The following is a 26,976-nucleotide window of genomic DNA, read 5'->3' on the forward strand; positions in this document are numbered from 1 at the left end:
GGCTGGATGGATTTTTCTCCATGACTTAATTTTGTGACCCAACTGGGGAAACTTGCAGTTTTATTAGCAGCTGTCTTCCCTTTTCTTATCAGATATACAGCTTTTAGCACCTAGCTCAAAAGAGAAAACACATGGTTTAAAGTTCTTATTTAGACTTCACAAACCCTTCCTTCTAAACAATTTTTCTTAGGCAGGGAAACAAACAAATAACTCTGACTAGGATCTTTCAAACAAAGCTGTGAATATTTGCAATCTATTTAAACGGTACTTTTGAAAGGAAGGATTGTTTAGCTCTAGTCACATTAAGAAGTGCTGATAGGAAGGGAAATAGAAAGAAAAGAAGATGCATGTATTTTCCCCCATGGGTTGGGAGTTGATTTTAAAGGGGAAAATGATGAGAGTTTCTTAAAATGAAATGTGAACTTCTTTATTTCTCCCAGACATTGCTAATATGTAAACATTTCAGGAAGAAATTCTACACCAAATCATTTGTGTATTGGGTGACATTTAATGGTTGAATGGTAGACAGTCCTAAGTCTGGGCAGTTCTTCAGTGGTGCACAAATCTGAGGATTAAATCAACAGTTGATCAGTGGGCCTTTTCTTGTATAAACTCTAAGCTGACACTTTAAAATGTTACTATCAACAAGTCAAATGATTTTACTAGTTTTTTATTTTTTATAAAGATTTCACGGCTTTCTTTAGGATATTTTCTGTTATTTGGATGTTATATAAAGGTTCTGATTCTTTTTGGAAGGCCTAGCTAGCCCGTGGGCTCCTGGTACACATTTTAACTGGTCCCTTGCAGGCATGTTGGGCATTCATGTGTTGTTTCTTTCTCTCTTTGTAGGTTGAAATAACACTTCAGGATATCAATGACAATCCACCAGTATTTCCAACAGACATGCTGGATCTTACTGTGGAGGAGAATATTGGAGATGGCTCTAAGATTATGCAACTGACAGCGATGGATGCTGATGAGGTAACTCAAAGCCTGAATTTGTTTTGAAACCTAATATTCCAGTGATGAATCAAATTTCTACTATAAGTTGACCACTTTTAGTATCCAATAATTAAGGTTAAGCATTGTATGCTCTTTTCCAAAGAATGCTAGTTGTTGAAATGTGGTATAGGCTAAGATGGAGACTAACAAGAGGTAATTTTCCTTTGATCAGCAATTCACTATTCTAGTCAATTTGACTTGGAGGTTTCTAGCATTTGTACAAGAATGTATGTCAAGTGGAGTTTTCTGTAACTGTGAGATGTTTATCCACAAGTACCTGGAATTTGGCTGCTTTCTGAGTCGTGAGAAGGACCTGGTACACTCCTTTCTAAGGAGATTGAAGTGAAGTCTTTGTTCTTAGCAATTCCAAATCAGAAGGATGAGAGAAAATTGGAAGTGTTACTTTGGTGAGTTGTAACCAGATGTTTGAGGAAGCTAGAATTCAGGATCTAGTCCAATTTATACTTATGTAACAAAACCTTAAGGACAATTAACAGGTTTAGAATCTATTATCTAGAAAGATGCAAACATAATTTTTCTTTCTACAAGTACTCCCATTTTAAAGAGATAATTATAGTAAAACTAATTTGTTTGCATTATTTATGATTATTTACATAAGTGCACAAAAATAGTGACTGAATATATAAGGTTTTTTAAGAACTTTGCTGAATCCTTAGAAGCAAGGTCCCAAGCGAATTTTTCTAAGGGGTTCACCCTTAGTTCCTTAAAACTGTTTGATCACATGTCAATCTACACATATCTCTCTCAAATATGACATTCCAGTCAAGCCTTGGTAATATAACCAATATTTCCAATTGTTTCCTGTTAAAGGAGAATGGATTCTCATTGAATTTGTGCAAACAAATAACTACATTGCCAGAAAAAATAATTTCTGAATTCTGGAGGGATTAGGTAGAGAGAAAAAGCAAATGCTTTATCTTTGTTTACAGAGGTATACTTTATCAATCTTCTATAGGTCATAGCAAAAAAAAAAAAAAAAAGAAAAGAAAAAAGTAGAAAAAAGGCTTCTTACATCTATTAAAACAAAACATTAAAAGCCAGCAATGTTTTAAACAAAAGTCATACAGAATTATAATCATCCCCCTTAGTTCATTTAGTCCTATGTAATCAATACTTGTTCTACTTGAATCCAGTTTTTTCATTAGCTCTGGAAATTCTTACTCCATTCAGTTTCGTTCTGTTTTTATTTTAAAGTTATCAGAAACCTGCCTTTTGGAGTACTTTCCATGAGTCTTCTTGAAGATGAAGCACTTTTGCCAAAGTATAAGAATGACACAACTGTCTATAAATGACAAAAGACTTAAAAATATCCATTATTAAAACTCTGATGAGAGTTCACTACAATTCACAAGGAAATGTGTAAAATGTTACATATCATTTTAAGATAATAACTGGGATTATGATTGAAATCATTGTGCCAAGACATTAGATTTCCAGGAATTTTACATTATTTCTTAGACACTTATAATTTATACCTATGCAACATAAAAATACCTTGGTATTATTTCTTATTTGACAATGTTTCCCACATAATTTAACATATCAAATAAACTTAATTACTCTTAATGACTTAATATCTTCTTATAAGGAGAGAGACAAAATCTTTTAAGATAGTTCAGGGACCCTCTCAAAAATCCCAAAGTTAATTGAAGTCAAAAAATCTTCATAGAACTTAATTTTTAGGAAGGTTGTCAGAAAATATAAAAAAGCTTTAAGATCATAGGTCACCATGGGTGTTTAAGACCATAGGTCACTATGGAACAGTTCAGTTACCTATTTAACCAAAGTGACAATTAAAGACTTCATAGGCAAGGATATAAGTCCTCATGGTTGTGAGCAAAACTTAATTCTTTTAATATTGAGAGTCCTAGGCATCAGTAATCAAAGACTTAATAAAAACAACACAGGAAATTATTTTGATGAAACACAGAATTCTTTTTTTTAAGTATATTACTTTGAAAGGTAAGGAAATCCTTTTATAATTTCCAACAAGAGAAGATCAATGGACCAAGAAAATTTTGTCCTTTTAACAAACAGAAAATCGAATTCCGATTTTGCACCAGGTTACTTTTGATATTAGAACTCATTTGCTTAATTAAATTCATTCTGATCTTAGCCAGGGTTGATCACACATAAAATTCCTTTCCCTCATTATTTTTAGTGGGTTTAATTACATACATTAGAATTTTTCACCCTTAAAAGCCTTTGATTTCTAACAAAAACTAAGAAGTAAGCAATTATGAACTGTCTTTTATGTTAGCATTCTGTGGATTGGCAGACTTATAAAAACTTTTTTATAATTTCTAGAAACATGTACTTTCTTTTAGAAAATTTCTCAGCATTAAACTGTTTACTAATGGACCTATCTTTAGTTTCTCCGTAAAAGGAAGCTAAAAGTGGATAAACTTATGTTCAATAACATGTTTCAGTATTTTATTTTATTTGGAAATGATCTGGATATTCAATAGATATAACTAGACTCATCACTTAATTTAACCTAGCAAAACTTTAAGGTTTCAGGTTACCAAAAAGATTTGGGGAAACTAAAAAGTTTACCTAAAACTTTTTATACTACTTATATCTATTTTATTTACTTGTTGTTAACAATTATATTTAGATTACTTATGAAAATTTCATCATGACAAGTTATTTTTATTGCTGACAAATTTTATAACAGAGATAACGTAAGCTTATTTGATTAATAAATCCAGGTAAAATAAAAGTTGTATGACTGCATTATACTCAATGTTGAAAACTCTAAGGACATGTGTATTTTAATTAAAACAACAAACTTGAATTAGCTTTAATATTGAAAATTTTCCCAGATTACATGAACCCAAAAGCATTTGGGTTAGTTTGCATTATATATTTGAGAATTTTTATGAATATTAAATTTATATAAGCTCATATTTGTTTAAGCCAATTAAATATAGCTCTTTCACAGATTAATTTTAGTAATACCATCTGGAGGTAGAGGTATAGAATTCTCTACCTCCAGATGGTATTATTAAAATTAATTTTAATATATGTTATATACTATACACACACACACACACACACACTCACATAAACATAGAGAAAGAGAGACATTGGGACACCTGGGTGGCTCAGTTGGTTTAGCGACTGACTCTTGGTTTTGGCTCAGGTCATGATCTCACGGTTGTGAGATCAAGCCCTGTGTCAGGCTCCATGCTCAGTGTGGAGTCTGCTTGAGATTCTTTCCCCCTTGCTCTCCCCTGTACCCCCTGTCTCCCCTGCCTTGCTCTCTAAAATACATATACATAAAAATCTTAAAAAGAAGAGAGACATTATAGCTTCTATATACTTAAGATTTCCCATTAGCTCAAATTCTTAATGACCTTCTTCCCCTGCCTTTTTTTTTTTTCTGATAAGGATTACCTCCCCAAAGTTCATACATTAACACTTACATCTCAAAAGCACAGTGAAGAGTGCAAATTATAAGCTTTTTAAGATAAATAGGAGATTTATCAATCTTTGGGGTTGGTAAAAAAGAGTAAGTGAATTTTCAACTGCCTCTAGAGCTGGATTTTTAGTTTTGCGAAGATTTGTAAGATAAGGACAATTGCTCTCAATTCCTCAAAGAATTGGGTTGCAACTTAAATGACATCATAGGTTGATTCACCCATAAATCCTTTTACAAGGGCTTTAGAAGGTTTTTCTTTCCTTCTGGATTCATAGTTTTATTTTAGCTTAAGGGAGAAAACCTTAAAAAAATTATTTTTGGCTCTGCAATTTAGCCAATTTCTGACCACAGAGCTACTTTATAGTTTTAGCTGGGACAAATAGTAAATATTTCTGGCAGTATTGAATAACCCTTTGGACTGAAGAGGTGTCCCCAAAGAGGATGCATAAGATATTTTGTTTTCCTCCTTCTACTGGGCACAACAGACAGAGATCTGGGAGAGCTGACTCTGGCAAGAATTCTCACTCTTAGTTGGCTTCCACCAGTTTTTCAGGATCCCATCTGTAGCTCTGGTATTTACCAGAATTTGGCTAGGTTTTTCATTATTTTTAACTTTAGTTTTCCCTTGGCTGTTTAAGAGAATAACAGCAGTTTACCAGAAAATCCCTCAGAGTCCCATCAACTTTGGGAGATCCCCATTAGCAATGGGCCCTCCTTCAAGAGTAGATGTGTGGTGTCTGTAAGGTCATTAACTTGGCAGACTTTTTGCTTGGCCATATAAAGGGAATTCAGACAGAGGATTACTAGAATGAGTACTCAAATAGAGGATAGAGGGAAGCAGTAAGAATTACATCAGCCTTATGTTTTTTTGTTTGTTTGTTTTTAAGTACCCTTTATACCTTGAATTTTTCATTAGCCTTTTGCAACAAATCTTTTAATGAAGCTATTTTGGAATTTTGAAGACTTTCAGAGGTTTTTGAATGCCAATTAAAATAGGTAATCCATTCTGTTTCTTTGATTTGGCAGTCCTTGCTTTTAAATGCACTTCTTAAATGATCTTACCTAATTGGAACGTTCCTCATAATGGCCACTGTAATTCTAGGTTATAATTATGTTGAGGGCTGGCAGCAGTTTGGTAGGACCCTAGCCACAAATGGGGTTTAACCCACATTTTCTGTCCAGCCATATCTAGCTGCTAATTGGGTGTGACTCACTTATCTGCCTAGCCATATTTTGGGGCTCCCAACCTGACACATACCAAACCAAGTTCTCAGGACACAAAACAACCTTAGGAAGATTTTACTATTTTTGTAAATATTTATTTCTTCCAGGACCATAATTCTTAGTCATAAAATAACCAGGTGTGTAGGAAGGTAGCAGAAATTCTTTAGATTTTAAACATCCCATTTTTATTATAATTACTTTTCTCAGCTAAGCCTTTGGGTCTCTCAGAACCAAACTAATGCCTAAAAGGGATGTGCCTCTGGGTTGGTGATTGTACAGTGTTTCACAGCGTACCTCAGTCCATGGAAATTTGCTTGAGATTGGCAGGTGACCTAGTGTCAATTTCACTCATTCCATGACCAACTTTTTCTATTACAAGGGTCTTTGATTTAGGTGGTAAGCATCACAATAGCTTTTAAGTGCTTGACCAATGCCCACCAATTTTTGCAGCTTTTTGGCCTCTGAGATCCCTGTTAGCAATAGCCTTTATCTACATAAAACAAGACAAACATGTGCCTCTTAACATGCCAGCAGCAACCAGAAGATGTTATTGCAGACTGGCCAAGAGAAGGCTGTGTGTACCACCAGCTTTTCTCAGTGTAGATTTAAAGCAACAGATTCTAGCAAATGGGGACTGTGGACTGGAACTGGGGAAAGGACTAAACCAGCAAATTCCAGTAAGTGGGCACTACAGATTGTAGGTGGGGAAAGGGATTCCAGTCTACTGGGGGATTGCAGACTAAACCAAGAGCTAAGGACTGAGGCTTTGGATGGAAGCATCTGCCTAGCTTAAGCTGACTCACTAAGTCTTGGAATGGAAAGCCAATTAGGTTGGGAGCTCAACACAAAGAAAGCAGTGCTCAAAACCAAGAGTAATTTCCCCACCTTCCTCGGAAATAGCTAGAAAGACAGTGAACTCAAAGGAGTTCCCAGGGTCTTGCACCTGTATTTCTTGTCCCTGAAGCTATTTGAAGTCTTGCCACTGCCATCAAATCTGTAAACAACACAAATTCAACAGAGTAAATTTACAAATTGGCTTTATTCAACAATTAATGAATCAGGTAGCACCCCATCTAGCAATAGAAAGGAGCTCTGCCAATCTGTAGAAAAGAAAAGGTTTTTAAAGGCTAAAAGGGGGCAGGAAAATGAAATTATTATTTAGGTATTTTTAAGCTATTATTTAGGTATTATTAGGTATTATTTAGGTATTTTTAAGGTAAGGTCACCTTCCTCAGGGGAACAGAAAGGGTCTATTGAGTGATTATATCACTAGTACTGACCAAGTAATTCCATTATATATATAATGGAATATTACTCAGCCATAAAAAATGAAGTCTTGCCATTTGTAATGACATGCATAGAGCTAGAGAGTATTATGCTAAGCAAAATAACTCAGTCAGAGAAAGACAAGTACTATATGACTTCACTCATATGTGGAATTTAAGAAATAAAACAAATAATCATAGGGGAAAGACAGAGAAAGGAAAACCAAGAAATAACTCTTAACTATAGAGAACAAACTGATGGTTACCAGAGGGGAGGGGTAAATGGGATGGGTGAAATAGGTGATGAAGATTAAGGAGGGCACTTGTGATGAGCACTGAGTGTTGTATAGAACTGTTGAATCACTAAATTCATTTTTTAAATTTAAAAGCGTAAGTAACCATGCAGGTGTTATCACTTAGACATCCTAGTATAGAAAACTACTGAAATGTAAGGTCATGATATCTAGGATATGCAAGAAGTGCATTTGGGGTGAGACAAGGTGTGGAGTTAAAGGGACAGGGAAGTGTTAGGTCCTACAGAGGAAATAGACTGGGGAAATGGAGGGAGGGTTGTTTGAAATTCAGGGGGAGGTAGGGATACTGTCAATTTGTGCAAGTGTGACTGCCTGAAGGTATAAAAAGCACCAAATACCTTGTGATCAGATCTGTTGGTGGGGGGAGGGAAAGGCAGGAGAAGATGGGAAGGAGAAAGTAGGTTTACCTACAACTTTAAAAGAAAGGAAGACATTTTTGTAAAACTGCTTTTGAACTATTATTTTTAAAAGATTAAGCCCATGAGGTTACTGTCCTTCTGACATTTTCTCTTAAAAATGAATACATTTTTTTCTTAAAAATTTTAGTAGCTTTTAAATGATCACTATTTCAACTCATGACATGAAGAATCAACATTTCTTTGGCCCTATGCCCAGTGGAATGGATACCTTAGCTTTCTATGGCATTCAGAATCATTAGCTCTTTCCTTTTTTGAGTAGCTTGCAATGAATTAATATCAATCCTTTTAGATAAACCGTCATCCTATTTACTACTCTATCCTCAGCTTTTTACCTCTTAGTTGATTTTTTTTTTTTTTAAGAGAGAGAAGTGGGAGAGGGGCAGAAGGAGAGGGAGAGAATCTCAAGCAAGCTCTATGCCCAGGCCAGAACAAATGTGGGGCTTGATCTCACAACCCTGAGACCATGACCTGAGCTGAAATCAAGAGGCAAATTCTTAATGGACTGAACCACCCAGGTGTCCCTCTTATTTGAATTTGAAAAAAAAAAAAAAAAAAAAAAAATATATATATATATATATATATATATATATATGCATTGGAAATGTTTTCTCTCTTACCAAGTCATGGCTGTTTTCTTTCCTCATCTAGTTTGAATAAGACTCAATATTGAATGCAAGGGTTTTCTTTTACTTTGTAGTCAGCATTATATTTTTCCACAACTATCCAGTGGACTGGTTTTAAAAGATTAATATAATTATTAAAACACTAATAAATATGTAGGTCATTAGCAAATTATTCATCAATACATTCTTTAGTATTTATACATTTCTCCTTAATTCCTAAATCAAACATAAAAATATTAGCATGTTAGAGAAATTCTAGTAAGGCACTGGAGAATAATGCCTGGGTAAAGGAATCAGTTTTAGGAAGCAACATGTACATGTTGAACTTAACTTAAATATCATTTGAAACATATGTTGGATCACGATACGCATCTTTCAGAAGCACATGACTTTGTCAGTCTCTTGTTTCCTTTTATAAACAGAATTATTATGCTTGTAATGGGCCAGGATACTCAAGCTTTGTTTCATGGTACCATACTTGTTTTTGAAAATACTACTTAAGGTTATAAAATGCATTTGCAATTTATAGTTATTTACTTTTAGAATTCCTTCCACGTGCTTTTGTCTCTGTGGTTCCTCAGGAGAGTGGAATATTTTTAACCAGCATTATTTCCACTGCAGCTGAAATACGATATTTGTTTCTCCTGGTATTGCTGATACTGCATATTTTGGATATTAAATAAATAGACTTTTCAAAAGACCTAATTAAATCATTACTCTTGGCCAGACATTTTCAGACATTCACTAGAACTATTAATTCACTGCATCAGCTGATTTTAAATATGAAAAGAATGTTTTATCAACATAATTTGATGCCTTTGCTTCTGTTCAGAAGAATTATCATAACCTTAGGAGAATTAATCATGACAGTTATTTTGTAGACAGGACATCTCTAAATTTCAAACCATTTGTGTAATAGCTTTAAATATGTTTTTGTTTTTTTGCCTTCCCCTAATTTCCAAATACTTGCCATTTTAATAGGTCAAAATTGAATGTAGCTGTTTTCATATCTGGACTGTTTTACTAGAATAATGGTACTCTTAGTTAAACAGAATAAATAGTACAGAATGTGGTCAGATTAGAAGTCTAAAATTCTTACTGAATGTTTTTGTTAAACTATACCATTACAATAAATATGTTAGCTACCCCATGTACACCTGAATATACAAGATACATGTGGTATTGTGTTAAACTCAGCTATTCCATTACTAAATTAAAAGGTGCTTTGAGGCATTCACTTTACTAAATTTTAAGGTTGGCTTAGAGAATGCAGTACAAAAATATAGCAAATGCCACTACACATATATTTTGAAAGAGTATTTTTGCCTTTGACTGTTAGAAATCATACCCTTATGTGTTTGACCATGAAGGATAAAACATATCTAATATATGAAGGAAAAGTATGGAAACTGTGGGTGCCAAATGTCTTGGCATGCCAGCCGTATAGTCCTATACATCCTAAATTTATGTTCTTCCCAGTATCTTTCTTGACAGTTCTTAGCCTGGTTATTTTGATAAATAAATTTCTAGAGGTTAATAATTGTAAAAATTATACTTATTTTGTGTAAGTATATTTAAGTCAAAAGGTAATTTTTTGAAGTCAACAATTCCAACACTAATTATACCTCAGTGTCAAAACGCAACAATTACATACGATAGGAAATCAGAAAACATATTTTTCCTGGGATATATAGCAACTCAGCTGTATTTTGATTTCAAGTATTCATATACAGGCATCTCTCATCAAATGCACTTAACCCATTACATAAAAACAGGAGTAAAAATAACAGCTAACATTGTCATATACTTTCTGAAGGATCATTCTAGGTTTTTTACATGTATGAACTCATTTAATCTCTACAACAGCCCTATGTGGTAGATAATGTTATAGTCCTGATTGCCTGATAAAGAAACATCAGCTCATAGAGGCTAAATGTAAGGCCCAAGGACACACAATTAACAAGTGGTGGAGCAGAGATTCAACCCCAAAAGCACCAGATATCAACGAGTGCAGTGCATAACATTTAACTCAAAATTTTAATTATAATATACATAATTAAGAAATATCCAAATCAAACTGCTTGTAATTTTAACATTGGACTGTCAGGTTTATAATATATTTAATGTATAATATATTTTAAAATACTACATTATCAAATATATTTTAAAATAAAAAATATGTAATGTATTTTAAAATACTATGAGGTTAGCATTCCTCATGATCAAATCCAGATGGGTTCTTTACTTTTAATTCTTCTAAATTTCTTTTTTTTTTTTTGACTTTGCTAAGATCTACTCTTTCTTGAAACTTTAACCTCAATTAGTGCCCATGAAGTGATATGCTTAGACAGCATTGGGCACTTAGTAAACGCTTAAAGAATGTTCTGTTTTTCTCAACCTTTCTGTGTCCTCTGCCAACTTTCTAGTTTAGACTTCAAAATTTTGAGGGCCACAGCTCAAAGATCTAAGAAAACAAGAAATCACCGCTGCTTTCATTTAACAGAACATGGACTTGGAACGTACAAAGAATACACATTGTAGAAAGTTTCACCTTGAGGAACCGAAGCCCTAGCCTCCTGGGGCCAAACTCTACTCACTCTACCCTCTCTGGCCTCTCCCTACTCCAGTTCCTCTCCTACGTTATCAAGATCCTTGAGAGACTGCTTCTAATTAAAACAAGATTAGTATTTTCTCGGCCATAAAATTCAAGGCAGTCTGTGTTGCATTTGAGATTCTCAAAATATACCCATAACCTAACATTTTAGATTGACCTTTTTCTTCTAGTCTTCATTTAAACTGTCCACTCTAACAAACTGTTTAACAGTGAGTAAGCCAGACATACCATTCTCTTTCCCTCTGCATTTTGCTTAATCTCAAATGTTTCCTTAGTCTTTGCTTTAAAAAAAAAAAAAAATTCTACAAACCCCAATTCGGCTCCATATACACTCTCCTTTATTATCTTCCCTAAAGAAATCAACTCAAAACAATCCATTTCTCTCCTTAGTTCTTACAGTGCTTGTTGCAAGCCTCCTCCATTTAGCACTTGCCTCATTTAATGACCTTGTCCTGCTGAATCAGAAGGACCATGAGCTCAGAGTCAGGCAGACTTGGGTTTGAAATCACACTTGCAGTGTGACTATGTGTAAGTTAACCAGCATCTCGGAACCCAGTGTCTTCATTTGTGAGATGGCACTCATGAAGTTGCGAAGTGAAGTGAGAGGAGGCATACATAGTGCTGTCACAGTGCCTGGCACAGAGCCACCCGTTAGCTGGTTATGTGGTTGATAGTAGTAGTGTCATTTGTATTTTCTGTAGCAACAGCTTGACTCCTTTCTATGTGTATATTTTATGAGTTAAAAAAATATATAGCTAATACTGACAGCTGAGATTTTCCATGTTATTTAATGGATGAGTGGTGAAAGACGATGTAATATACTACTTTGGTTTGTTATCTTTTGAAATCTTTTAATATCTTACAAAGTAAAGCCCAAAGCCTCATTTTGTCAAATACATACTCAACATAAGGAATGGTGCCCTTAACTCTTCTACTTCTAACAATTCAGATACGGGTCTTTTTCTCAGGGTGCAAATGCTCTGGTCACGTACACTATCATTAGTGGAGCTGATGACAGTTTCCGCATTGACCCTGAATCTGGAGATCTGATAGCGACCAAGCGGTTGGACAGGGAACGCCGTTCCAAATATTCTTTGCTGGTTCGGGCAGATGATGGTCTTCAGTCCTCAGATATGAGAATTAATATCACTGTCAGTGATGTGAATGACCACACACCCAAGTTCTCCAGACCTGTGTACTCTTTTGACATTCCAGAAGACACAACCCCAGGTAGGTGGCACACTCTTAAGTATGTTTTGCAAAGATCACTTTTGACTACAATTATGGACCATGTTTTGTCTGCTCTTAATTAGTGACTAGAGTTTACCATATGCTACTAGGTATAAAAATATATGTGCTAGGTATTTTAGTCTGTTAATTAACCATCGTTGATACGGTTCCCAAACGAATTGCTAGACTTTTGAGAGCAAATGAGGTTAGCAATTCATCTGATTACCAATTACAAATATTTCTGTTTCTGAAAGTATTTGTGATGAGTTGTTAATTTTTCTGGCAACAACAGTTTTGATACTGTTTTTCCACTTTTTACTCTGTGACATTTTACAGCCCATTTAAAATTGTATGTGTTAATATCATTGCTAAATGCTGACTTCTAAAAAACTGGTCATATAACATGCTGTACTTTGCTACCTCTGCATCCATTCTCAATCAATGTACTTCAGAAATGCATTTGCAAGACAGGACTGCATCTTTATTTTTAACATATTTTAATTGGTTACGAAAATTAAAATAAATGGATATTTTTAAATGTCTAATATGATTATAGTGCTATGTAGACAAAGCAGAAAGAAAAGCTCATGAAAATCTGTAAATACTAGCTCTAACACTTAGAACCTGTGTGGCCTGGGACATGTTAATTCATTACTCTTAGCTTCAATTTTACCTTCTGTAAAATGGAAACAATAATTCCTGTTAGAATTAGGATAAAGGTTAATTTAGAGAATATATCATTATTTAGAGACTACATCATATATACCGTAGCTAACATGGGGCTTAGGAATTAGCATGCACTCAGTAAGTGTTAGTAGAATCTCAATCCTGAATTGTCAGCTTGCCTCTTCGAGCATATTATGTTGTGATTGTTGAGTGTGAGTACTAACGATCCATATTTCTGGTGTGTGTATGCTTCATTTCCATTATTGGAAATTCTTATCTAAAATTGAAATTTTATTCCGAATTACATTTGGAATGATTTTGCGTAATAAGGCATATGTTACGGAAACTCATTTGACAAAGAAATTAAATATTTATAGACTACTTCTCACTGCAGCTTTCCCCTTCACTCCGCACCATGAGTTGTGCAAGTCCTTCATGAAATTATCATCACATTTATTTCTGCCTTAATTTTAACAATGACCACATGAGCTATCGAGTGATATCCCCTGAGCATAAGTCTGTGTTATTGCTGGGGACCCCTAGTTCCTGATACTAGCAATGGGCCCCAATATATTTTCACTGCAATCACCAATATGTTCGTGAATTGGTAGTGCCAGGCAGAAAAATAGTGTCAGAAGTATTATTTCTCCACAAAATTTACACTGCAACATAAAATTTACTGAGTATTTAATATGTTATATGTTTTGCTAGTATTTGGGAAGGTTGGTATCAGTGTTAATATAGAAATCTGCAGAATGTCATGTTCACTATATTTTCATAGTGATTCTCTAGTTAAAATATTTTACCGTACAAATAAAATTTTTTGGTGTCTGTATATATTCTCTTAGTAATATCCTTATCCCATTAATTTTAGACTATTAATTTATTTTTTGATAGGTTCTTTGGTAGCAGCTATTTTAGCCACAGATGATGACTCTGGTGTGAATGGAGAAATAACATATATTGTGAATGAAGATGATGAAGATGGCATATTTTTCCTGAATCCAGTTACTGGAGTCTTTAATTTGACTCGAGTATTAGATTATGAAGCACAGCAATATTATATCCTCACTGTTCGAGCTGAAGATGGTGGGGGACAATTTACCACCGTTAGGGTTTACTTTAATATACTAGATGTAAATGATAACCCACCTATTTTTAGCTTAAGTTCATATAGCACATCTCTAATGGAGAATCTACCTCTAGGATCTACTGTTCTTGTGTTTAATGTTACCGACGCAGACGATGGTATGTACTTTATTTTATACACTTAAAAATTTATTAAAAATGTCCTCAGGTTTATATTATATTTATTTACTGTGTTCAGTTGTCATATAGAGGGACAGATTTATGATTTAACTATAGACGATTGAAATTAAGTGCTTTATCAGTTAAATTCTTATTTATAATAGTTACATAGCATGCACTGTTATCATTTTATAAACTTTATCTTCCTTTTTTACAGTACCACAGCTTAATAATGTAGAGGTCATAAAACAGCTTTTTTCCTAGTCTTTTGTCAGATTAATAAAAATATTTGTTTGCATATATTATTTTAACATAAAAAGGATAAAATTTGGAAGCAAAAGGAAAACCAACATCTTAAAAAATACTTAAGAACGCATAATTAATTTTATATTGCTGACTGAAAAGTTTTAATAATATCCTAGCAAGCTTTCATGCTTTGATTCAAAGGACAGTCTCAGATCTCTTTAATTTATGCTATATAATCAAGTTGAGATTTTTCCTTAAATCTACCCTTCACGTGTGTTTGATTTCATTTATTGCAAAAGCGTTTGACAAACTTTCTTTTAAAATATATCTCTCAAAAAATGAAATGAAATAAAATATAACTCTCCTGGCCTTTCTTCTAAGATGTGTTTGTAAATACACATAACGGATAATACAGCGCTAGAGATAACATTGTGCAGATTATCAGTCTTTAACTGAGCTGTTTGGAAAGTTAATACCTTGTTTCCCCTTTTATTGGATGAGTTGAATGTCCTATCGCTTGAGAAAACAAGGGACAGAACTTCAAAGAGGAAATAGGTTTCTAGCCTGAGGATATGCCTAGTGACATAAGCATATCAACCTTAATTTAGAATTTCCTGATTCTTACTGACTTGGATGAATGATTGAAGTAATTTTGGAATACCATCCTATCGCAACATTCTCTTCTATACTTAGTTTCCTTTCAGGATTGTCTACAAGTGTCCCTGAGAAAGATAGGAGAGGCAAAAAGCACAGCATTTTATGTATGTTTCAATTCAGAAAATTGGAAACACTTTCTTCAGAACTCATTAAGTGCATTTTGAAGTTTTCCCCTTTTAGTTGATACTGGTCACGGGAATATATCAAAAATAGCAGTATCTGTAATACTAGTACTACTATTGTTGCTAATAATATTAATAAGAATAATCAAAATTAGTGGCATATTTAGTATATAACCAGTCTTGGCCTAAGAACATTGCTCACCGTTTCATGTATGTCAGCCCAGCTCAGCTCAATTAGACTCTGTATACAATAGAGCTTAATCTCTATTTTTGGAACTGATTTCTCTATTATAACCTTAATTAGTTTATCTGCTCCCTGGATATGAATATCTTATTTGTCCTTGTGACTGGTCCTGAGTTATGTGTAGTGAAGAATTTTCTGCCATGTTTCTTTGTGATTTATTTATTATGCATTAGAGAGAGACCATTGTTTCATAGGATTGCGTGCTCCTCTGGACTAAATTTTATTTATCCTCATACCTTCAATTGGGAACTGAAAAATAGCAAATAAGAAACTTTCTTTGTGAAAACCTGCTGGAATATTCCACACACAGATACGCACAGACACACATTAACCATTGACTTCTACTTACTTTTCATGCATTTTTTTTCTTTAATTGTGTTTGTGTTGGGTAAAAAGTGTCAAGCTACATTTTCCCATTGTTTTAGTTTTGAATACTTTTATCAGTGTAATTTCCTGTACCTTGACCTAAAATATAGAACATGGTTCCTATTCTTTCTGAATTTCAAGGGTAATGATAAGACTGTACAAGGGTAACCTTGTTTGTTTAAAATTGCCAACTCGGTCACACTGAATATTTCTCAAAGTATTTCACAAACGGTATTATTTAGACATCTATAAAAAATAACAAATTAATCTTAATCTCTGATCAAAAGGTTCCTGCTGAGGGAATATTATCATCTGAAAAAATTTTATATAAAAATAAAGTTACTATTTTCTATTCCCTATATCTGGATTCTTTCAGAGTTCAACATAAAATTTGAGGTTCAGAATCTTTTAATAAGAATAGGTCAAATATCTTAACTATTTTCACAAGACAAATAGTGTATGTATTAATCTCAAGGCTTCCCTGTATACAGTGTAAAAAGTATTATACTGAGGCAGACTATTATAAACTGAACTTCATGGAAATATACTGGCTTTGATAATTATTATTATGTTATTATTCTAGAAACAAATTTGTATGCTCTTCAAAATATTGGGAGTCATAGAGTGTTCTGAGAATAATGCAATGGTAATGATGCTGAATAATAAGTTCACCTGTCCATGCTTAGTACAATTGCAGGTCATTCAAATGAAAGGAGTTTCATATTCCAATGACTTGATGACCTTGTTGGAACTGCTTCATAAAGATGAATGCTGTCTGAAGCAGTTCCTTGTGTTACAGCTGTGTGATAAGTTGACAAATGCTAGCTCATCATAGTATAATTTGACAACGTTTACAGACTATGAATAAATACACACATTTCATAACAGAACTGTACACCTATAGTTATGTGCTATATTTCCTGGAACCAAATTATTCCTGAGACTGAAATTAAAAAAAAACAAAAAACCCAACACAACCACACACACACAATAAAACTGCCAGAAGGAATCATGTGACTAAACCACTTTCAGAACATTGAACACAATGGTTAGAAATATGAACAGTTTTAAATTTAAAGACCTGGTGGGCTATAAAACACCACTCGGCTGAAATCCCAATGCTTATGGGTAGATTACAGAATTTTAAAATGATGTATGTACTGTTTCTTGATTGGAATGTTTGATGCAAAGAGCAGAGAAAGACAAATGGTCTGACCTCCATATATATATATATATATATATATATTTTTTTTTTTTTTTGGATACTACAAACTTTTAGGGAGAATTTTGAGTTTCTATCTATCCACATCTCTTTCCCAAGTGTAGAGCACATGCCCAAAGTTACTTAGATTTGTCAGAAATGAGAAGTCCTTTTCTTTACAGTAAAGTAAATACAGGAGGCTTTTGTGGCAGGTAATTGCAACAGTAAGGATTCACGAAGTTCCTGGGATGAGAGTTGTTTCTTCGATGGTGTGGCAGTATTTTGTGCAAGAGTTGTTATATTCATATGTATATTTTCTCGAAGATGATTGTTATCATGAGTTCATTGTAATGGTATCTAATATCTATATCTGTCATTTTGAATTTCAATATAAAATCAAATTTTCCTTTTTTCATAATTCTTGTTAAGGTTTAATACTTATTGCTTATCCCACCCACCTACCCCACCAAACTTTTCCCTTAAAAAAGAGGCTGCTCTGCTGTTTACAAGGAGGCTATAAAGTCTTGGTATCATGTTCTCTTTTTGCCTCTGAAATTTAGTTGTTTACTCAGGAAGTAGCAAACACTGTGGACAGAGGGTGTTCAGATCCTTGCTTTAATTGCTTGCATTCCAATTGATTTATGTAGAAATGCTAGGTCATCACTTCGTAAGCATGTGTAATTTTGTCAGTTTTTCTAATTTCTTTTGATCTTGGGCATGAAAGATTTTATATGCTTTCACAGAACTAAATTTTATATCTCTGCTTGCTGGTATTATTTTATCCAGATGTTTTCATAACTTTTTCTCAGTAATAATTGGATCTGAGTTTATGCCTCAAAGAATAGGAATCTAATATTTACTGATGGATTTAGCCATAAAAAATGCAGAAAATTTCCTTAGTAATGTGACTTAAAAACATATAAAAATATAGATTTAAATTAAGTTTCTTTCTAGGAATATATATATATTTGTAATATATAAACAAATATAATATATATATGTAATATATATATCCCTATATGTCATCTATATAAAATTTCCATTAGTTGCACCAATTGATGAAACTTTTCCTTTCATCAGTTGATGGAACTTTTTCTTCCCTCATTCCTGTGGAATTTTAAGTCAAAGGTTGAAGTAGGCTGTTGACCTTGTTCAATCCAGATCTTAAAATCCTCTTTATCTCCTGCTGGTAAATTGGCCCGTGGCCTCCATTAGCTTTATGTATTCATATTTTTCCTGATCTTCAGAGTCCTAATTATTCTGAACTTTACCCTGCTTTGTTCACTTGTGAATAATTTTAAATAAACTATAAAGGTGAAAAGCCACAACTCATCATGAGGGGGAAAATCCGACCTTTTCAAAGATCTACTCAATCCTCGTTTATCTTAGAAATTTTTGTGAATAAACCAGTGTCTGAAACTTATTTTCATGAATATCCCTTCTCTGTATCAACATATAGACAAAAGATATTAGATAGGGACCATAAAATCACAGGAAAATAGTAATTTTAGCTTTTTTTTTTTAAAAAGAGCAGGCAAGCCTTACCTAGTAGAAAAGAAAATCCCATTACTCTACTCAAACTTGCCTTTGTAAGGAACCTGACAAGTTTCAAGAAAAGGTAAAAGCTAACTCAAGTAGTTATATAATCCTGAGAAAGAGTATTTTGCAAGGAAAAAAGAGAAAAAGAGTGATTAAATTGTTGTAGAAGACTCTTGGCACAGAGTGGACATCATTTCTGATTTAGTAAACCTAAGTAATTTACTTAAAAAGATTTTTTTTAAAGATTTTATTTCTAAGTAATCTTTATACCCAGTGTTGGGCTCAAACTCACAACCTCGAGATCAAGAGTCACATGCTCTACTGAGTCAGCCAGGCATCCCTGGTGCCTGAATAGTTTAAATTAACTTCAGAAATACAGGAGCTATTTGTAAGCAATTAATGTAACTCAACAGATTTTCCCTAGCATAAAATCTCAGAGTATAAAATCTTTATTAAGAATGAATTATCTAGAGGCACAATATATTTCTTAGCAACACTTATAATATTCTACAGTGTCCCAACATCTTTATTGTAAGACATAAAAATGTACATGGCATTATGCACAAGTGAAGAAAACACCATTTTGGGGCAAGAAATCACTTTTCTTTCTGTTTTCACCAGTTATGTGGTATTGACTTTTAATTATTTACTAAAATCGATTGGCCAATCTACTCTCCACTCATTTTTTTTAGAATATTCTCTGCAATCATTTTTTGAAATGAGAGATTATGTATTATTTTTTTATAATTAAAAAGTGACACATGTTCCTAGGAAAAATAGATAAAATAGTATCTAAATATAGCCAAATAAAAGTGTGAGTATTTATATTTGCAGCCTTTTATGTATAATTTTACTGCTAACATTTTCTTCAAAGAATACTTTTAAAACACATTAAATGTACATAATAAAATTTGAGAGAGAATTATTTTCACAAAGGCCATTAGCCAGATGCTTAATAAGAATTAAAAAGTATTTATTGGTTCTGACAAGGAATGTAAAAGTAGACTTAAAACACCCATGACTAATGCCATACATCAGAAAATTTTATTACCCTTCTCTGAAAATTGGTGTCAGCCTCAATAAATTACTGAAGTTCTAAATGTTTGGCTAACAGTATAGAGTGTGGCACTGTTAATGTTGAACTCTCAGGAGCTGTGTGACAGAAATAAGGAAATGTACAGAAAAATATCCGCTCCCTGGAATATTTTTCTCGTCTTTATATTTGTAATTTCACATTTCAACATCGTAGTAAATAGCAAGCAGTATATAGATCATTTGTTCGCCAATTGTAAACATCTTTTCACATCCAAAGTTAACAGGCAAGGAATTATGTGTATGTATTACTTACAAAAAAATTAACTGCAGCTAAATCATCCGTAAGGTGTGTTTGGGGCATCATATATCAAATATGCAAAGTTTTATGTCAGATATTTTGGTGCAACTTAGTCTGTAGTCAGCATACATTCAAGAAAATATAACTTTCTTCCCTTCCATTTCAGGCATCAACTCCCAGTTGGCTTATAGCATTGCTTCAGGTGATAGCCTCGGTCAGTTTACAGTGGACAAGAATGGTGTACTGAAAGTCCTTAAAAGTTTGGATCGGGAAAGTCAGTCCTTCTACAACCTGGTTGTTCAGGTGCATGACCTGCCAATGCTTCCGGCCTCCAGGTTCACAAGCACTGCCCACGTCTCCATTATTTTGTTGGATGTAAATGATAACCCACCAACATTTCTTTCCCCTAAGTTGACATACATTCCAGAAAACACACCTATTGATACTATTGTTTTCAAAGCTCAAGCAACAGACCCAGACAGTGGCCCAAACAGCTATATTGAGTACACCTTGCTGAACCCTTTGGGAAACAAGTTCAGTATTGGGACCATTGATGGTGAAGTGAGGCTCACCGGAGAACTGGATAGAGAAGAGGTTTCTAATTACACTCTGACAGTGGTGGCTACAGACAAAGGTCAACCAGCTCTGTCTTCATCTACAGAGGTCGTAGTTATGGTACTTGACATCAATGACAACAACCCTGTTTTTGTGCAGGCCTTGTATAAAGTGGAGATTAACGAGAACACACTTACTGGAACAGATATAATACAAGTATATGCAGCAGATGGAGACGAAGGTACAAATGGACAGGTTCGCTATGGCATTGTTGATGGTAATGCCAATCAGGAATTTCGGATCGACTCTGTCACAGGTGCCATCACTGTGGCTAAGCCTTTGGATAGAGAAAAAACTCCTACTTACTCTTTAACTGTTCAGGCCGCAGATCGGGGCAGTACCCCAAGAACTGACACCTCCACTGTCAGCATTGTTCTACTGGATATTAATGATTTTGTTCCCATGTTTGAGCTGTCTCCATATTCTGTAAATGTCCCTGAGAATTTAGGGACACTGCCCAGGACAATTCTTCAGGTCAGTATATTTAAATTAAACAGATATTGTGTTCACTGTAAGACATCTAATTTAAAAGTCCACCCTCTCCTACACCCACCTCTTCATCATTCTCTACATAAATGCTTAACTGCAGATATAGCAAACCCTGAAAAAGAAAGGTTTATGGAAATTATACCTAAGTACCTATTGATCTCTTCAGAGATTGAAATGTTGTATTCCAGTTATGTTCTTCTGTGTGTACTCATGTTGCACACATTTACATATTTGTGTATTTTGAATTTTGTTTCAGTAAAACAGTAATATTTAAACATAGTGAGAAAATAAAATGATATATAAGTTTGAAAACTTTGTTACATTGTTCTCATTTCCCTTTTTACAAATCCAACTACCTAGATGAAACTGCTGTCAAAAATTTTTGCGAAACCTTCCAAAAATACTATCCTTTGATTTATACATATTTTTACACAAATAGTACATGCTTACCCTGTACCATTTTTATTTTTTACTTGAAACCTAGAAATATGTCTCTGGAACCTTTTAATATTGGTACATGAGTCTACCTCATTATTTTTAATGGTACATTTTACTTTGCGGTAGACATTGTATTAGTTTTACTCACATTCCTGGCATGTCTTGTTCTCTCCTATAGGTGGTGGCAAGAGATGATGATCAAGGTTCTAACAGCAAACTCTCATACGTTCTCCTTGGTGGTAATGAAGACAATGCTTTTACTCTCTCAGCTAGTGGAGAACTTCGAGTAATACAGAGTTTGGACCGCGAGACAAAGGAGCATTTTGTCTTGATGATCACAGCTACGGATTCAGGTAAATCTTGTCTGGTTGTGAAGAATCTCTTCACAATATAAATAAATGAAAGTATATCTGTCTACCATGAAATTAAATATTTGTTGAAATGTGCTAATCCTTAGAACTCTGATTATTATCTACATGATTTATAGCACATATATCACTTTATGAAATTTGTGTATAAATATGTAAGTGCTAAGGGCTTGAGTACAGAGCTCTATTCCTATAAGACAAAATGCGTCCTTGCCCAGCAAGCCACGTGAGTACCTTTGAGGATAACCTGATAACTCTACCACTTGAACTACGAGGTGTTTCGAGTATTTTAGGCTTTGAAAACATTCAGATGAGAAGTTCTAACTGGTCGTGGAGATAATAGAGTGGGTCCAGAGTTTTACTTCATTAGTACTCTAGGTTTTATAAGCAGCTGTAATAGACATTTGATGAAGCCCCACAGAGCTCCAAAAAAGAGTAACAGTGAGAGCCCAGCATTCTCATTGAGTTAGCAGTGTAATGGACTATGATAGAAATAATGAAAAACAATATATGTTAGCTAGCTTTTCATGTCTGGAAGTAGTAATTATGTAAAATTGTATAGCAGGTAGTATAAAATATAATCTATTAAAAAAAGATTTACCATTATTTTGTTTTGCATATATTGACTCTATAAATACTGAAACTTCTAATTCAAAATTGAAATAATTAAAAATTTCTCAAAGAAACTTTAGGACATGAAGAAAGTATGGATTGCTTAATTATTTGTTGAATAAATGATTGAATAAATTAATTTATTCATTGATTGATTTAATTGATTTCTAGGAGTATTAATGAATTATGAAACATCGTCCTATATTCATTTATAATAATAGTCACAACTTGGGGCACTTGAGTGGCACAATCGGTTAAACGTCCAACTCTTGGTTTCCATGAGATCAAGCCTGATGTCAGGCTCCACGCTCAGTGTGGAGTCTGTTTGGGTTTCTCTCTCCCTCTCTCTTTGCCCTCCCCCTCAAATAAATACATAAATCTTTAAAAAACATAGTCACAACTTACTATTTAAGTATTAAAGAATTTGATAATGTTGACATAGTTTTTAAAAATTTGTTGAAACTGTTTTAAGCCAAGGCACATTTGTTGGAACCTTAAATGCTTAAAGTTATGTATGTGTATGTGTGTGTTTATATATATATATATATATATATTCATGAATATGATATATATTTATATCGATATGTAGATGTGTGGATACTGATACAAAAGAACAATTGTGAGTTTACAAATGAGCTGTTTTTACTGTTGTTGAAATGTTTTTGATGAACATAATTTATTAATATTTTTGTTATATATGACCAGTTCTGGAGTATACAATATATTGTCTCCGCTTATGAAAGAGCAGGACATTTTGATGTAATGATCGATTTATGTTCAGTATTCAAATGATAGTGCTGCTGATTATTGAGGAGTCTCTTGTATATTATTTGCTATTTACTTTTTGGAGTGTAATTATCTGAGACCTACAGAGAAAACAATATTCTCTGTATTTTTTTTAATATGTGTGAATGACCATGTTAGGTTTAATGCAAACTATAAAATTCCGAGGAATGATAAACAGACTGTGGTGTGGTAACCACATAAAGCTTAAGCCAAGTTGATCTGAAACATGTTTTCTTATGTGTGTAGTCAGTATTGTGCTCATGGTTAGTAGGCACAAAATGTAAGCATCCCCATGTAAAAAAATGCAGCCACTACCACATTGCTCACATCAATCCAGTATTTCAAGAGCTGCCTGGAAAGAAGAGAGGATAAAACTGAGTAGAAGCTGGTAGTCAGATATTTAGAACTAAGGTTTTGTTACTAAAACATTCCAGTCTTAGCTTCCCTCTCCAGTTAGTACTGAAAACGTGTGGTCAGTTCTAGGCATGCATGAAAACCTATCTTTTGTGGAGGTGAAGTGGGGGAGGAGAAACCAGGACAGGAAATCTAGTTGGCTAAGGCATCAGTCACTATAAAACTTGCTGCTCAGAAGGTGTCACATGGAGGTCATCCCCGGGTGGGAAGCAGGATGTGATTGTAAGAGTTAGGGGTGCAGTGCAGGGTGACTTGGGATGGGCAGGCACAGCCTACAAGTTCTCCATCAGAGGATTTGTGCTTTGGAACATTCTAAGTCAAAAGGCATGGCAGAGAAGGAATGTGACCATGTAGACAAGAATGCCTGTTTTCAACCACATAATTCTGAGAATTTAAATTATTTTTGTGTGTCTATGCGGTCAAGGGGTGAAAGATATTGTGAAGAGAAAGGGAATGTTGTGTTTTTTGTTTGTTTGTTTTTGATATTTGGCCATATGTGTTGTGCAGTATACCAGGTTTTACAGACATTAACCCATTTCTACACATCACTTTTCTTTATCATCTCAGAGACTTAATGTTATTTTTACTTTACTTAGAGTAAATCCAAACTCAGAGGGGTTAAATACTTGTTCAAGTGATGCCTGGGTGGCTCAGTCAGTTAAGCATCTGCCTTCGGCTCAGGTCATGATCCCAGAGTCCTGGGATGGAGCCCCGCATTGGGCTCCTTTCTCAGCAGGGAGCCTGCCTCTCCCTCGGCCTGCCATTTCCCCAGCTTGTGCTCACTCTTCACTAAAATGACAATATGGAGGAGACATTCCATGAGGAAAAGATAAAGAAAAAGAAAACTTGAAATGATAAAGCAAAAAGTGTTTTCTTCTAATAGACATGAGCGAATGAGCCTGTTAGGAGGAAATTTCAGGAGGAGGAGATAAAATAGAACATTGTTCTAAATGTTGCAGACTGTGCAGGAACCAAGTCCTGGTTCCAGGGAACCAGACCGTGTGAGTTTCTGGAGCCACGAGCCTTGAGCCCGAGGAAAATTAGGGACCTAGGATTCTTAATGCAAGGACAAATAATAGAAGTATAACTCTAATTTCTATGACTGATTATTGCCATTAAATGAGAAATGTGAAGACCAGGTGTGTGTTGATTCTGCCCAATACTGAGATAAGAGAGTTATGAGTTATGGAAATTCAGATTATCAGTAAAATTAAGGTATTTGGAAGCTTGTCATTCAGACCCTTAAATACGGTGTTAGGGAGCATGGTGGGAGGCACAAATGAGATTCAGCGTTTTGGCAGCCTTGGAAATTAGAGAATGGATTGAACTTTGTCCCAAAGCACAGCTTTTTATGGGAATGTTTTTTTATTTTTATTTTTTGAGTTGCCCTGAAATGGCCTGATGTGTCCGAGGCTAATGGAGAAGTATTCAGTTAGGTGTCTGAAGATCAATATAGATCATGTAGAAGGGGCTTAATTATTTTAAAGTCATTGAAACTAGACTTTATGTTCAATTCCTTTGCCTACCCCGGGTATCACAATAAACCACTTTTACGGGAGAATGTGAGTTGGAGATACCAGGCTGCAGTATCCGCCATTTAATCCAGCATTCCAACAATGAAGTTTCTGACATAGGATTTAAAATACAGATTCACTGCTTTGATTTAAAAGTGAAATTGGTAGGTGACGTGAGAAAATTCGGAAAAACAGGGCAGCTCTTAGATCCCAGATGCCATGGTATTCTCAAATTTGCAGCTTTCTAAGGACCAGGAACATATCAAAGTATTCTAAATAAGAAAAAAAGTTTGACGGTTTTATTCTAGGTCACAAATCACTTTTCCTTTGCTTTTTAAAAATTCTTACCTGATGGCAGACCAAAGGTGGGTCAACTCCAGCAATACGGCGATAATTGAAGAAGCAGGGTTTATTTATTCATTTTTATTTTATCTTATTTTTTTATCAGCAAACCGTTAAGTCTTTGAGTATTTTTTTGGAGAAAATATTAGCCACTCTTATTATATTTTTACTTACTGACAGCACAGCTATCAAGTAGCACATCTGGAAATTCTCTAACTGGTCCTGTCTGCTACTTAAAATGAGCTACAGCCACACCATCACATGTATGCGGGGCTGAAGGTTACGTTGTTAAATAACAAAACCAGAACAGAGTATAATAATTCTACCTCATTTTTTCCCTAGAGGATCAAATTATTAAATGGTAGTTTAATGGGTAGAGTTGAGACTATAACTCAGTTAAAAATAATACTTTATTTAACTATAATTAAACATGCAAATGTACCCCTTCATTCTGTATTCCTTACTGTTATTTTTTTCCAGAAATATGTACTGTACCAAGTACAAACTTTTTTTTTTTTAAAGATTCTATTTATTTGTTTGAGAGAGAGAGAGAGTATGAGTAGAGGGGAGAGGCTGAGGCAGAGAGAGACGCAGACTCCCCGCTGAGCAGGGAGCCTGGTGTGTGGGGCTCAATCCCAGGACCCCCAAATCATGACCTGAACTGAAGGCAGACGCTTAACCGACTGAGCCCCCCAGATGCCCCGCAAGTACAAACTCTTTGAAGCTGAAGCGTCAACTTGGCGCAGTAATGGAAGTCCTGCACAGAGCCCATCGCTATGTGGTTCCTTGTAAGAGGGCAACTGACTCTAGAGCGGTTCGTTCCCTTCACATAGTTTGGCATTCTAGTCCCAAGTAGCCTTCCTTACAAGAGTTTTCCTTATCATTGTCTCATATGTGCAATAAATAAAATGATTTTAATATAGCAAGTTGCACAGAATTATCAGGGAACCCAGAGCAATACACTTAAAACATTAATTCAGAGAATTAATTTGCAAAATGAAAGTATATCCTGAGGTAAATACCTAGCTGTGTAGTTAAGCTGAGGTTCAAATCTCACCTCTGCCATTTCCTAGCTACATAAACTTGGGTAAGTTACCCTCATGTTCATATTGATAAAATGAGTATACTGATTTCTACACGAAAAGCTTTCTGGCAGAAATAAATAAGAGATCTACTTACTTTAGCTTTTAATATTAGACATCATGTTTGCTGGACAGCTTAAGCAGTAAGGCCAAATAAAGCTTTTTGCCTCTAACCACCTCGCTTCCCTCCATAAATTGCTCTATGTCCACAATTTCCCAATTGTTGTTATCATTCTTTGTTCCTCTTTCTCTGTACCCCACATTGAACAAGTCCATTCACAAGCAGACTCTGCCTTAAAAAAATGTCCTAAATTTATCCACTTTCTTCATTTCTACTACACCACTTTGGTCTAAACCAGGGAGAGAGTAACTCCCTAACGGCCTAACTTTCCTCCCCAAAGTACATTCTTCAGCAAGCAGCTCATGAACTTTGGAACTATAAATTAAATCATCATGCCCCATCGCTTGCTTAAAAACCCTTCAGTGGTTTCTAAGAATGAAGCCTGAATTTCTCACCGTTGACACATGGCATTAAATGACCCAGCCTCTGTCCACCTA

The 26,976-nt window shown here is 34.5% G+C and overlaps 1 protein-coding gene across 1 annotated transcript in view; it reads left to right on the top strand.

The window, feature by feature from the left end:
- The window catches only part of FAT4 (FAT atypical cadherin 4), a 165,373-nt gene that overhangs the window by 72,911 nt on the left and 65,486 nt on the right, over positions 1-26,976 (top strand). Inside the window, exons 3-7 of the mRNA XM_045799024.2 lie at positions 850-981; positions 11,875-12,136; positions 13,700-14,050; positions 19,925-20,847; positions 21,479-21,653. Of these exons, the coding sequence (XP_045654980.2) occupies positions 850-981; positions 11,875-12,136; positions 13,700-14,050; positions 19,925-20,847; positions 21,479-21,653 (1,843 nt within the window). The remainder of the gene's footprint in view (positions 1-849; positions 982-11,874; positions 12,137-13,699; positions 14,051-19,924; positions 20,848-21,478; positions 21,654-26,976) is intronic.

This window comes from Ursus americanus, chromosome 13 (assembly GCF_024610735.1).
Source record: "Ursus americanus isolate L20-20 chromosome 13, mUrsAme1.1.p, whole genome shotgun sequence".
In the NCBI taxonomy this organism is placed as follows: Eukaryota; Metazoa; Chordata; class Mammalia; order Carnivora; family Ursidae; genus Ursus; species Ursus americanus.